Source organism: Syngnathus leptorhynchus, chromosome 9 (assembly GCF_054491065.1).
Source record: "Syngnathus leptorhynchus isolate UIUO chromosome 9, UIUO_Slep, whole genome shotgun sequence".
Classification (NCBI taxonomy): Eukaryota; Metazoa; Chordata; class Actinopteri; order Syngnathiformes; family Syngnathidae; genus Syngnathus; species Syngnathus leptorhynchus.
The window spans coordinates 11,372,718-11,387,259 of record NC_141203.1 but is presented as its reverse complement, the minus strand read 5'-3'; the positions used below and the strand labels follow the sequence as shown (position 1 = coordinate 11,387,259).

Here is a 14,542-nt window from a genome sequence, read left to right as displayed (position 1 = left end):
TCTAAATGTCAAGAGAACTGAGTTTGCCTTTTTCATCACAGTTAGAATAATCACGGACGAGCCATGAAAAATTCACGTCGACGACAAAAGTGTCTTTGGCTGCCTTGAATGGCGTGATATAAATCTACGTTACGGGGTCCTATTTTCGTGCCTCGGACAAAGTGCTGGAATTTTCTTCCTTTTGGTATTTTCGTAGACACCCTTTGTTAGAAATGGGCGTTTGCGCCGTTGTGGGAGTGAACACAGCCGACTCGACCGCACCTTTCGTTCTCTTTAAATTCAGCGTAATTCTACATGACGGAAGCAGAGACACACTCAGCGGCCTTTGTCATCCCCCACCTGCTTGATGCTAACATTTATTGTCGTGCCTGAGGGAAAAAAAAAAGAGCCTTCGGAAAACTGCTCCCTCTAAGTCTGAAATGGCCATGTTGAATATTTCTATAAAACAGGTGGGCGATTGAAAGATTTGCGGATCCTCTCACCGGGCGTGTTCAGATGCCTGGCAGACACGAACATTAGTTTTGCCTTTACAAGATACCCGAGGCAGGCAGGCGCCACCGTCTCCGTCTGGACCGAACGAGATGAGCTGCCACACACTCAACACTCGAAGGTGTCTGGTATCAGATTTACGGGCCCCCCTTACGCCTCGCTGGCTTTAACGTTACATTACATCATCGGCCGCATTTGAGAGCCACCGCGTAGGGACCGTTATGATGGATTTTGCGATTATTGGCGGGAAGATGCAATTTGGCATATCATGACAGACTGGAACAGCTGCTGCATGCCATGCAAGGTGGGACCATGATTAGGGCTCCACAATTAATGGACGTCAAATTAACGTCGCAATGTTGTGGAATGCAATTTTCAAATCGCAAAGGATGCAATTATGGATTTAATACTGCTTCATTTCAGACGATTGGTAGGGTTTTTTTTTAGGCAGTGTCAAGGTGCATTCGGGGTGTTATGAAAACCGATTTGAATCGGTTTCGATTTAATCAGACCAAATGGAATTGGTGCAATATTTGGTTTGTTTTAGATTGATTTTTCACTGTTGTTTTTAAGGATGGGCTAATATCAGGTATCAATATTGGGATGATACTGGCCTTATTTTCCGGTATCGGGTACTCTTACAGGCAGCCGATACCACCCACCGATACTTATCGCAAAAAAAATTAATAATCTGACATCGAGTAAGTCTTCCCAAGTGGTTGACACTGTACTGAATCATAATCTAATTTTGTATTTGTTTTGACCTAAAACTAAGCATCTGTAGGGGAAATTCCTTTTTCTTTTCAAGGGGAGGCTCCAAAGAAAATCCAAGCAGGTCCATGTTTTGGGAGTGGGCGGAGGTTCCAAAATAAAATCAGCTGTCACCCACCATTGGTCTTAGAGAGGTGGAGGGACGCACTGCTGGAGCTGGTCTCCAACGCCGACTGGGATTTGTTTTTATTTGGAACGACCCTGCTGGCTGGGGGGTGCAGTGGCCATTTGTGTGGGATTCTACCTGTGGAGCTCTTTTTTTTTTTTTTTTTTATAGACCTTCTATTTTTTACCTGGTAGGTCATGAATGAATTGGATTTCACCGTATGTGAATTTGTCACCATGTTAGTTGGAAATTATAAATGTTTGACCTGCAGGGAAATAAACAGCGACGATACAGAAAATTAACTCGGCAATTTGAAACGCCGCCTCGAGCTGAAAAGTGATTTATTTTGCTTCCAAATGGACGGAGCTCTGCAGTACTGCAGGTGTTGCGGCGCGCTACTGAGAAGAAAATTGACAAGCCATGAAATGGCCAGTACAGTGGGAGTCATTTCCAATCAAAGCCGTGTTTATCAATGCGATTTTCAGCAAGGAACACGCTGACCTCACCGATTCCATAAAAGCAACATGGCCCTTCATGGTTGCGTTTAAAATAGGCCACATTTATTTTGGTAAGGCGCCTAGATTACTTCACTTTCTTGTTATTTGAGCTTGCCGTACAGCATAACATGTCATTAGATAGCCTTCGACTTTTTGGGCTTTAAATTTTACTCTCTGCTATCACATTTAACGGTTTCTATTTATACAGTGCATCCACCTCAAAACCTTGACCTTGTATTTGTATTTTGTAGCCATGTACTTTTTTAATTTAGTTGAATTAGTTTTAAATGCCCAATTTATATAACATCGTACATTTCTCTAAGGCAGATCTCACAGAATTAAACCGCAAATCATTAATGACCTAAAACGTTAATTAATTCAATAAAAAAAAAAGGCTTCAAATGGCGCAATGGTTCAATGCACCAGTGGTTTTGATTGTCTGTTGATGTGATGGAACTTTGAGAACTTGATGTTATCTGGCGCAATACACTTCATTTAAAAATCTCTACTATTCCACGTTGTCTACTTCTAATGATATTATCCTGGCTGCAATGAATAATAATACTGCCAATGTCCAAAGTAAATTATACTGTCAGCCGCGGAGTCACATGACTTATGACTTGATCATTTCAAATCACTTCAAAATGAGCAGCAATTAGGCAGCTATTGAATGATTGGTCAAAAATCAGGCCTTGAGATGTTGAATGCTTTTTTTCAGTTTAGCTTTACTCTCAAAAATGAACATAAAACAAAATGAATTACCTGTTGTGTCTTTAAAAGAAGCTTATAGTAGCTTAGCCCTAGCAAACAAGGCAAAATAGCATCGACATGCTAACGGTTAGCCTCGCGGTTTGAGTATTTAAAAACAACACGTCCCTATATAAGGATATTTACAAGCATATATTCTTTATCTTCTGTGAAAAACATCTAAAATTACAGTAAAAGTAGAAAATATTGTAAGGTACCACTCATCTTTGTTTGTGTCTGCATGACTAAATTATATTCCCTGTATGTGGGTCTATCACAACAACAACAACAACAAAGAACAAATTCCTTGGCTTTGTGTCTTCAGCTGCTGGCAGCACGCCTTGAAGCCGAGCAGGACCTCCTGTAACATTCTAACCAGAAGAAGAACCAAGCACTGAGCCACACCAAGGCCACCATGTACCAATCTACTGTCACCCAGCGAGTGGACAACAACACCATCCCGAGCAGGGTATGTTGTGCTGTTAAAGTGAAAGTAAATTTCTTGTTATTGTTGGACGCGGCCTTGAGGTTCGCAAGGTAGCTGCGCAACAATTCTGTGGGCATTGTTACCTTTTTATTGATGATGTTGTCATGCTGAATTCGTGGAGGTGGTGACGGTCACGCAAATAGACGAGCAAATATAAATAGGAAGGAAACAAGAGCAGCTCTTAAGGAAAATACTAAAAAAAAAAATAATAATAATCAAGGGTTTCCATTAGCCAAATGTGTCCGGCTTGTTTCCGAGAAACTAATGACTTTACCACTAATTATAGCAACAAACTATTTTTGTTTTTATTTTTATTCTACGCCATCCAAATATTCCTCGACTTCAAATCTGGCCGTAGCGCAGAAAAAGTTGGAGACGGCTGCTTTAGCAACATGATTAGCAGGCTGAAGATAAGCCTCGTGTGAGGTGGAGCTCCACTAATGATATCCACCCCTGCTTCATTAGGTCATGGAGGAGTCGGAGATCTGTTCCATGCCTGGGGGATTGGCCAACGCGAGGAAACAATTTAAAACCCAGGAAACGACCACATCTCATGTAACCCAGTTCCATTTCCAGCACAGCAGTGTGCAGGTACACATATTACAGGCCAATTATGGCCGCCAATGCATGAAAGTGAATAAGATGTCTGTCATCAAGTTAGCGGGAACTCATTTGAGCAGACAGGAATGCTGATGTTTTAACATGCATGGGTGAGCCTGGTGAAAAATATGCCATATTTTCCAAAGATGAACACCGAGGTTTGTGATCCATCTCGCCCCATTTGCAACAACACACATTTAGTTGTGTGCGTTGTGTTTTTCTATTATTTTTACGGCACGGTATGAATGAGCAGCCCCGTGTGTTGTTTGTCATCTCGCCGCTATCTCCACAAGTCACACTGTATCGCATTAACCATCGCGTCCCTGCTTGATTTTCAACATGGCGGGCGGATGTGGAACAGACTCTTATCACATGAGCACCAGGAGGGCATGCTCAGATGATTGAGGCATGTTTTTTTGTTATTCTCGTTGTCGTTTGGGAATACCTATCACATCCGAGCAAATGTGAATTTAAAGCGTTTTCAGCTTCTGCATTTTATCAGCAAAATGAGAGGAAATGTGAATATTGACTGATCCTTGTAGTGTGACCAGATGTGAAATCCACCATTTTATTTTATTTTTTTACATTTACAGGAAATGTCCCACTCAGAGGTGTCGGTGTCTAGCGGCGAGCAACAGGTGGTGGCGGGCAGTCAGCAGCTACTATCCTCCCAAGAAACTACGGTATGTACTTTTATTCTGTTTACAAAATCATTTGTTCTTTATTGAAAGAATATATGATGTTCCATTTAGGTTAGAGAGGACAAAATATTTGTTTCTTGTGTTAAATAGGTGTCAGACGGTGTCAACAATTTGCACTGCAATGATAAAGTCCATGAAAATGAAGGTAAGGCGTTGTATGTTGTACATAACATCGCTCCCAAGCTTCTGGAACTTAAGTTTATTCCCGTTTCGACGCTAACGGACAGAAGAAGAATTTCCAAGGTACACAACAAAAGAACTCAGGGCTCACTTTGAAAGAACCATAGAGGAAGCAGCGGCACACAAACCGATTAAGGTAATCACTTGGATTTTATGCTAACTTAGAAATTTTTCTTCCCCATCCAGCAGAATAAAAATGGTGGATTACGCTAAAGTTCCAAAAAAGCTAGCTAAGATTGTGTCATGTCAGAAAAGCTTTATCTGAAGATGTAATGAATGAAATGGAATAATTAGTTGCAGTCACTTCTGCTCTTTAAATAAGACTGGACGTGACAGCGGTTGGTCAAAGTGGTCGTCCAATGTGACCCAGACCAACACAGTGACTAATGAGGGGCACCGGGAGTCAGCGGTCGAAACAGCAGAGGACACTCCGGACGCCGTGATAGATTACGAAGACTTTCCACCGCCGCCGCCACCGGCCGTAGACGACTCTGATTACCTTCCGCCGCCACCGCCGGATTTACTTGAAATGTCACCAATCATGGAAAGTATTCCCGTCACTCAATACTCATCCGAGGAGACTCAAGGATCAGTGAACTCGGCCAAAAACCTTCTCAGCAAAGAGGCTTACATCAAGCAGAAGAGCATGTCTGAGTTGAAACGTCTATACAAGCACATACATCCCGGCGTCAGGAAAAATATTGAAGAGGACTTCTACAACGAATACAACGAGACGGTAAACAACCAGCGGGCGAGTCAAGCGTATTTGTATGAGGATGACGCTGATGTCACTGATGAGGAATACGAATGGGAAGAGATTCTACCGGGAGATGTGCAGGCAAGGCGCTGGATGTTTGAGAATAAGCCACTCGATGCCATCAAGGATGAATCCCTGGATGGAGATGAAGAAAATCACAAGATGACAGAGAAAGAGATGATTCTCGGGAAGGACGTGAGGCGCACGGCGTGGATGTTCGAGACCAAGCCGATAGATGAGCTGAGCCCACGTGAGACCGACTCCATGGAGTGTAGGAAGAAGTTCGACAAGGGAGACGTCCGAGCCGCGGCGTGGTTGTTTGAAACCCAAACGATGGACAGTCTGAATAAGATGCACCAGGAAGAAGATCTCACCAAAGAGGTGGTATTCACAGAAGAGGACGGCAACGCCACCATTTACATGATCGACGATAAGTACATGGACGGCCTCGGACACACCGAGACGGTGGACGAGAGCCATCTGCTGAGTTTAAGATCAGTCGTGGAAGAAATCAACGAGGAGGAGAAAACCATAACCAGCAACTTTGACACTCAGTTTCAATGCTTCATCATGGGGCAGTCCAGTCAGATGCTGGAGATTAAATCGGTGCGGAAAATTGAAACCGAGCTGGAGAGTTCAATTGCTTCTCGTTGGCTTTTCGATACTCAACCTCTTGACGAGAACAAACCGCTTTCATCTTTCAAGCTGATGTGTAGCCTTTCCATGGAGGACAGTAACAGAGGAGACTGGGGACGATGGTTGTTTGAGATAAAGACGCTGAATTCCCTGACTGAGTTGGAATGCTCAAAAACCGAAGAAGTCGTCGGGGCGGATGTGCGCAAGCACTGCCTCGTGTTTGAAACCCAACCGATGGATTCACTGAAGGATGATTCCAACGACACGACTCAGTGCGTTGAAGAAATTATCGGGGGTAACGTTAGATCGGCAAGAAACTTCTTTGAAAGCAGCCCTCAAATGGAGAGGAAGAACTGCCCTGAAGTCGGAAAACTTAAAAAGCCACTGCCGAACGAAGACATAAAAGGGGACGTGAGACATCAAAAGTGGCGCTTTGAGAGTCAACCTCTGGAGCACATACGCGATGAGAAGAAGGAGATAACTCGCACAGTCAACATCGAGGAGGACCTCACGCAGGAGGACGGCACGAGTTGCAGAGCCGATGTCCGCAGGAATTGCTGGGTGTTTGAGACTCAGCCAATGGACATGTTGAAAGATGATTCAAATAGCCTCGCCTTGACAAAAGAGGAAATTATCGCAGGCGACGTGAAATCCACCAGGCATTACTTTGAAACCATCCCGGCCGAGGAGCCGAAGGAGCTCGCGGAAGTCGGCAAATTGAAAAAAATGGCCATGCCGACCGACGAGGCGAAGGAGCTGGCCGAGGTCGGCAAACTGAAGAGATGGGTCGAACTCGACGAGGAGAGGGGAGACGTTCGACATCAGAAATGGCGGTTCGAAAGCCAGCCTTTGGAACAGATTCGAGACGAGAAGAAGGAAGTCATCCGAACAGTTGACTTGGAAGAAATTGACAAAGTGGACGTGTCAAATTATAAGCATATCTTTGAGAGCACCGATTTAAGCAGAAGGGACGAATCGCAAAAAATCCAGGTCGAGGGCGTCACGAGTGGTTCGGTGCAGTCCAACAAAAACCTCTTTGAGTCCGGGCTACTGTACGCCATGCAGGACAGCTCGGGTCACTTCCACGAGTTGAGAACAGTGCGTCACGAAGAGGTGGTGAGCGGAGATGTCACGACATACAAATGGATGTTCGAAACGCGACCCATCGACCAATTTGACGAAAGCATTGACAAATACCAAATCATCAAAGGGATATCCAAACAGGAAATTGAATCCGGTGACGTTAAGACCGCCAAATGGCTTTTTGAGACGCAGCCTCTCGATGCCATCAAATACTTCAGTAACATCGAAGATGAGGAAACTCCAAGCGAAAGTCGAGAAATTGTGAAAGGAGACGTAAAGAACTGCAAGTGGCTCTTTGAGACGCAACCAATGGACGTCCTGTATGAAAAAGTGGACGTAAATGGTGAAAATCAGTCTGAAGAAATGCCAAAGGGAGATGTAAAAACGTGCACGTGGCTCTTCGAGACGCAAACGCTTGATGCGATTCACCACCAGACGGAAACTGTCTTGAAAACATGCACGGTCAATCAAGAGGACATTCAAGGCAAAGACGTCCGGACGGCGTGTTTTCTCTTTGAGACCGAAAAACTCGAGAATCTCTCCGGGGAGGAGGGAAACACTTTCAAGCGGATCACCGAGATCGACATCGCGTCAGGTGACGTGTCGAGGAAGAAGCAAATTTTTGAACACGGCACGGCCGATATCATGACGTCGACTTCGGAGGAAATGATGCAACATCTCAAGAGAGTGCAAAGCGAGGATATTCAGAAAGGAAACGTGGTCACCTGTAAATGGCTCTTTGAAAATCAATCCATCGACGCCATCCACGACGGCCGAGAAGAAACATCGAAAAGCCGGACGGTTACCGACATACACGGCGGGGACGTAGACAAGGGACGATTCATTTTCGAGACCTTCTCCTTGGATAGAATCAAGGAGTCGGCGTCTGAACCCGAGCTATCCACGATGCAAACGATTGCTCGCGACGATGAAGAGAAGGGCGATGTGAAAAATTACACCATGCTCTTTGAAACTCAGCCTCTGTACGCTATCCAGGACAAGGAGGGTCATTACCATGAAGTGACCACAGTCACCAGCGAGGAGGTAACACGCGGAGATGTCATCGGAACTCGGTGGTTGTTTGAAACCAAACCCTTAGACGCCATCAAGGACTCCGACGAGGTTTACCTCATTAAATCCGTCACGCAGCAGGACGAGCAGAAAGGAGACGTCACGTCCGCAAAGTGGAAGTTTGAGACGCAGCCTCTTGATAGGATATCTGAAGAAAGCAGGACCTTCATGAAGACGGTGGAGGACATTCAAGGGGGGAACGTTAAAATGAATAAAGACCGCTTTGAATCGGAGGCCATGTTGCAGGAGTCGGTTCGAACGGTCAATATCAGCGAAATACAAAAGGGCGACGTCAGGTCGGCCAGATGGAGATTTGAGACGCAGTCGATTGATAAAATAAGAAGCCTGAGCTCGGAGAACCTCATCGAGACGGTTAAAAAGGAGGAGGTGGAAAAGGGCGACGTCAAGCGTTCCGTTTGGCTGTTTGAGAAAAATCCTTTGGACCACATTAGGGAGGTCGACGAAGACGACGAGACGCCGCACGTCGCTCGAGAGGAAATCGTCAAAGCAGATGTCAAGTCAACGACGTGGCTCTTTGAAACGACGCCCTTTGATGACTTCAACGAGACCAAAACGGAGAAGATGGAAATCTTGGGCAAGAGCGTCGAGGGAACGCTAGAAGAACTTCATAGTCAGAAAATGGTGACATCCAAAGGGATACTCATCGAATCGGATGAAATCGGCGATGTTAGGATGGCGAAATACAATCTGATGAATCAGCAAGCTCCCGAGATTCAACGCGAGGAAGTCATCAGAGGGGATTTGCAGACTATCATGATGAACCTCCTGAACAGACAGGAACAACACGGGCGGCAGGTGGTCATCGAGTCGGAAGAGAGGGGCGATATCACTTCGACGGTGCGACAGCTTTTCAACCAAGAAAGCAACAAAAGTATCGAAAAGGAAGAAATCATACCAGGAGACATTCGGGAAGCCATAAATAACCTTTTCAACGATAGCGGCTCTGTCAAACACGGACTCCTCATTCAGGAGGATGAGAAAGGCGATGTGCGGATGACAATCTATTCCCTTCTGAACAAACAAGATCAGATGAGTATGGAAAAAGAGGGCGTGGTCAGAGGAGATATAAAGACTGCCCTGCAAAGACTCTCCAGCCAAGATCAGCCCGATCTGACGCAGAGGATAACGGTCGATGAAACCGAGAAGGGGAACGTCAAATTTTATTCCACTTGCATCGAATCTGGGGCCCTCAGTTATCTTAAACGACTCAATTTAGAACCGGACGAAGCGTCAGACGAGACTATTGAGAAAGAAAAGATCATCGGAGGTGACATTCAGGGTACCAAAGTCATCCTTAGTAGCAACCAAACCCAAATCGAGCGCACTGTGGATGATATCATACCAGGTGATGTTCATAACACGGTGAAAGTTTTCATGACGGAGCCCACGGTCTCATTCGAGGGTCTCCAAAAGGAGGAGATCGTCAAAGGAGATCTGAAAGCCGCATTGACTTCATTGTCAGAATCAGTCAATCAGAGAGTCGTGGTGGAGAAGGAGGAAGTCATGAAAGGCAATATACCTAAAACCATGCGATGCTTGGAGAGGGCGCAACATTGTCACAAGGAGGTTGAGAAACCAGATATCATCCCGGGGAACATAAAAGGAGCCTTGAGGTCTCTCGAGAAATCTGCAACAGCCAGAGTTGAAGCCACCGCGGAGGATCTGGTTCCTGGAGATGTCAAGGCTACCTTAAGATCTCTCCAGTTGGCAAAGCAAACAGTTGTTGAGGTGGAGAAGGAGGAAATTGTCAGAGGTGATATTCAAGCAGCAATGCAAGGTCTACAAGATGCTTCTTCTGAGAAAAAAATGTGTCATCAGGAGATCGATGTCCAGGGGGATGTGAAAGGAACAATACAGCTCTTCACGGAACCTCCACCCGCTCAAAGAATTCAAAGAAGCCCCGGCGCCGAAGAAGAAGAAGTAAAAGGCGATGTCAAGATGTCTGTGAAGTCATTATTTGAGATCCAAGAGCAAACTTTGGTGGAGAAAGAGGAAGTGATAAAAGGCGATGTGAAAGGCACGATTAAATCACTTATGGAAACGGCACAGCGTGAAACTCCCAAAGGGAAAGCTGGCTCCTACAGAAGAGTCAAAGTTAAGCAGAGGCCTCCTGTGAAGAATTTAAATGCAGAGACACAGAGAAACGTACAAAAAATCAAAACCGCAGTTTTAGACGATCGGCAATCTGTTACGACCGAAACAAAAACGTGTACGGCGGAAAGGCGCAGCACACAAACCAAAACCGTGGTGGAGCACAAAACCATCACCCAAAGTCACGGTATCAAAACATTAAAAACGGAATTCTGCAACCTCAAGCCAAAAGGAATGATCCGCTTGAATAAAACAAAAGTCAAAACAGATGTGTACTTTCCTAAACGACAAGTGGCCGAACCCGATTTGCCTCCTCCACCTCCACCGGTGGTAGACATCGACCTTCCTCTTCCTCCGACGCCGCCTCCTCCATGTGTGGATTCTGACGTGGATCACCTCCCTCCTCCACCGCCCCCAGCTACCGTTGAACTGGACTTACTCCCACCGCCATCGCCACCACCACCAACACCACCACCACCACCACCACCACCACCACCACGGCGAGACCTGGAAAGAATCCCAAAACAACCAGTTCCCGTCTCACCGACCCAGGCCAAAAAGATGACGGTGAAGAAAGTCAAAGCTCCAACCTTATGTCCCGTCCCAAAACTAGAGGCAACAGTGGAAACAGTCCAGTCTGTCACCACGACACGAACATCTAAAACAATCGAAGTCCCGCCGCCGCCAGAATCGCCGCGACCCGGCAGGAGAGTTTGCATCACCCCACCTTCTTCCCCCACTCCTCCTCCAAGAGGCAAAACAAGTAAATTCAACACCCCATTAATAAAAGCTGAGGAAAAATACCGTAAGCACAAAGAGGAAAACACGCCTCCAACCACTCCAACTCCGCCTTTTGTGAATGACTCAATTAAAGCAGCTGAAGATGTCAACCAAACAAAAAACATCCAGGCTGCAGCTGGAAATGCCGAGTCGGCGCTTCATTTCGAGTCCTCCTCGTCACGTGATGCATCCAAGCAGGTTGTTATCTCCACAATATCATCTGCCAAGCAGGAAATACTTTTTAATGAGTCTTCTAAGATTCAAAAGAGCTCTTCGGTGACTGCTGTGAGGCAAACCGCTCACACAACCAAACAGAAAATCGTTTCTGTCTCCTCACAGGCGTCGACTCAAGCTGTCATTTCGAAACAAATTCACACCACAGACACCACGAAAATCGCCGGTGAGAAGAAACATGTGAAAAATCAAAACGCAAAAGAATCTGAAAGAAAGATTGTCGATGGAACGGGCGTGGATAATTCAAGAGGCCTTGTTAAAATGGCCAAACCCGAAAGCAGTGAACAGAAATCAAAGAAATCCCAATCGCAACCCAAGAGAAACGAGCAACCGGAAATACCCACCGAAAAAGCAGAAACTATCGGGAAACTGCCAAAAACAAACCAAAAGGTAAAAAAGAGCACAAAGCAGGAAAAGCAAGTTGACGTCAAGATTGAAGAAGAAACTAAGACTCGGGTGAAAGCCAACGATTCCGCCGAGCCCGTCAGCGAGTCAAGAGAGGTGAAGACAGAATCAAAGCAGGTGATAACCAAAGTGTCCCCCGGCCCAGAAGAAGATCTTGCCACCAATGTAAGTGACAGTCTAACAGCACCAAAGAAGAAAAAGAAATCCAAAAAGTCGAAAGCGGCGACACAATTAAGTCAAATCAAAGACTCCGAATCAAAGACGGCCGTCACAGAAACAGTCAATGAGTCGGAAGAAACAACCGCCGCTCCCCAAATTCACACAAGTGTCGTCGAAGAGCACGTTCAAAGCAAAGAGGATGACAACTCCCAGAGAGTAAAAGCACATCAAAGTCATCCCAAGAAGAAAGCCGTGACAATTACTCCGAAGAGTGCGTCACTGGAGGAAAGTCGTGCCGAGCCAATTAAAGTGCCAGTCGAGTCAGAACGGAATCAAACGCTCGCGTCCGCATCGGTGGGAATCGTGGAATCTCCTAAGCAACAGGTGGCGGGTGTAATCTCTTACATCACGGGAATGCAAACCGTTTCCAAAACTAAACTCGGCACATTTGCAGATTGCCTCACAAGCCCGGAGGTTCCTCACAAAAAATCGGGGGATGACGTTCCCGAGCCGAGTCGATCTCAAAAAGTGACAAACGAGAAGAGCGGATTGGAATCTGTTGCTGAGGAAAAAAAGTTCGCCGTCGGTTCTATAAAAGTCCAGAAACAATTAAAGAAGGAGATCTTAACCGAAAGCAGGAAAGAACCAACGGACCTACGAGCTCCGTCGCCGTCTCTGAGAACCCGAACTCCCTCGCCTACATTTATCACCATCGAATCCATTCGAAGGACCGACTCGCCCCAGAGAGTCAGTCCGTCGCCGACACCGCTCCAAAGGCCCGGCACACCCCCGACGCCGCCGCCTCGCCGCTGCGACACCCCGACGTCAAAACTGACGAGAATCACACCCTCGCCGACGTTTGACCGAGCCGAGAATTTGCCGCGACTCAAAGACGCCACGGCTAAGTTGTCATGTGGCGTTACCCCGCCGCCGTTAATATCCCCGCAGCTCATATGCGAGAAGAAATCCGAAATCGTGGAAACGCCTGCTTCATTCCATCGGCAAATCAAACTTGAGGCCGTTCACGGCTCCGGCGAGTCGTCTAGAAAGCACGTCGAAGAAAAAGACACCTGGGAACCTCCCGAGGCTTCGAATGCAAATGAAAGCCAAAGTAAGGCGGATAGCAAACCGCCGCTTTGTAATGAGGTCCCGGAAGATACTTCCGAGTTATCATTGGCTTCATTTCAAGAAAAGAAGGAGTTCTTTGAGGAGGCCCAAAAGGCTGAAATGAATAAAACCTATACCCGCAAGGAACCCATCGCGATTCCTGAACGACTGGGCCCGGACCTGGAGGACAGCGATGAGGACAAGATCCAAGAAAAAGTAGATCTGCCCAAAGCGGACTTGTCCGGTCTTGTCAATAAATTTGAATCCACAGATAAAATCGACATCAGCAAAGAGTTGCTCCCATTTACAGAATGGTTGCAAAACGAAATTGAAGACAAGGAAGACTCCGAAAGGGGGTCGGCAGCTTTTGACGTTCAGACTCTCAAGAATATTTTTGAAACGAGCGAGCAGAGATTCTCCGTAGATGAGCGGAAAGGCGATCACGAGGAGCCGCTGACAATCAGACGGGAAGTTGACACGGCAAAGCTGCAAAGTCCTCCTGAGATGCAGCCGGGCTTAAAGCTCGGCTCGGCCCTCCCCCATCATGGAAATGTGCTGGAAATTGTACGGACAGATCCATCAGCTCCTTCTGAGAGCAAATCAATCACAGAGCATTTCGCAAGCCTCGATGTGTTTGGGAGCAAGGTCACCACGACAAGTGTCAGTCAGCGCTCTGGCAGCGTGTCAAAACAGCCGCCTCCTTTTTCTTACGCTGACGCGGTGAAAAGGAAAGCGGCGCCGGCTAGGCGAACTCATACCCATGACCAAGACGCCGCTGAGAAATTGCTGAAGAATTTTCACCAAACCCTCAGCGAGAGTGAGACTCTTTTCAAGACTGCGACGGAAGCGATGACATCACAGGCGCTGTCTCATCAGACGACCATCGGTAAAAAAATTAGGAAGCATGTGCCGTGAGGAAACCGAGCCATGGGTGGAAATTGTGTGACGACTAACCTCTGACTTAAGACCGCACCGTCGTTTTCCCCAATTAGCGTTAAATACTGATCCTGTTTTGAGGTGTTCAGGCATGTCATCTTAACACGAGTGATCTGTCTGTCTGTCTGTCTGTCTGTCTGTCTGTCTATCATGTACTTGTATTTTGCATTTTTCTAGAACTTTGCAAATGAGTGACGGCTGTTTTACTATGCTTGTGCTCAAACAGTAATCAAACACAAACAAGATGGCCGACACATGAAATAGTTTTCTAGATTTTTACTTATTTATTTATTTATTTATCATTTTTATGATCATTATTTATTTGGTTCCCCGACAGGCTCGAGTTCCGAAGTCAGAGCTGTGCACAGTGTGTCGAAGGAGGGTGTATCCGATGGATGGATGGATAGTGGACAGAAAAAAGTACCATAAGTCCTGCTTCTTCTGTGAGCAATGCAAAAGTAAACTAAGGTAAACCGAGCCGTCCTCAAATCGCACACGAGGCACCGTCGGTGCTGATAACTCACGTTTATTGCAGCCTGGGAAATTACGTCTCTCTCCACGGACACTTCTTTTGTCTTCACCACTACAAACAACTCCTCAAGTCCAAAGGGATGTACGATAATGAACTCGGTCAAAAAGCTCCCGGGGGAACCCACGCCTCCATCCCACCGGAGCAGAAACTCG

The 14,542-nt window shown here is 46.3% G+C and overlaps 1 protein-coding gene across 1 annotated transcript in view; it reads left to right on the top strand.

Moving 5' to 3' along the window:
- The window catches only part of xirp2b (xin actin binding repeat containing 2b), a 25,894-nt gene extending 11,352 nt beyond the window's left edge, over positions 1-14,542 (top strand). The window contains exons 5-12 of the mRNA XM_085920055.1: positions 2,936-3,079; positions 3,563-3,688; positions 4,291-4,380; positions 4,489-4,543; positions 4,626-4,714; positions 4,901-13,808; positions 14,196-14,326; positions 14,394-14,542. Of these exons, the coding sequence (XP_085776181.1) occupies positions 3,026-3,079; positions 3,563-3,688; positions 4,291-4,380; positions 4,489-4,543; positions 4,626-4,714; positions 4,901-13,808; positions 14,196-14,287 (9,414 nt within the window). The 5' untranslated portion in view covers positions 2,936-3,025 and the 3' untranslated portion in view covers positions 14,288-14,326; positions 14,394-14,542. The remainder of the gene's footprint in view (positions 1-2,935; positions 3,080-3,562; positions 3,689-4,290; positions 4,381-4,488; positions 4,544-4,625; positions 4,715-4,900; positions 13,809-14,195; positions 14,327-14,393) is intronic.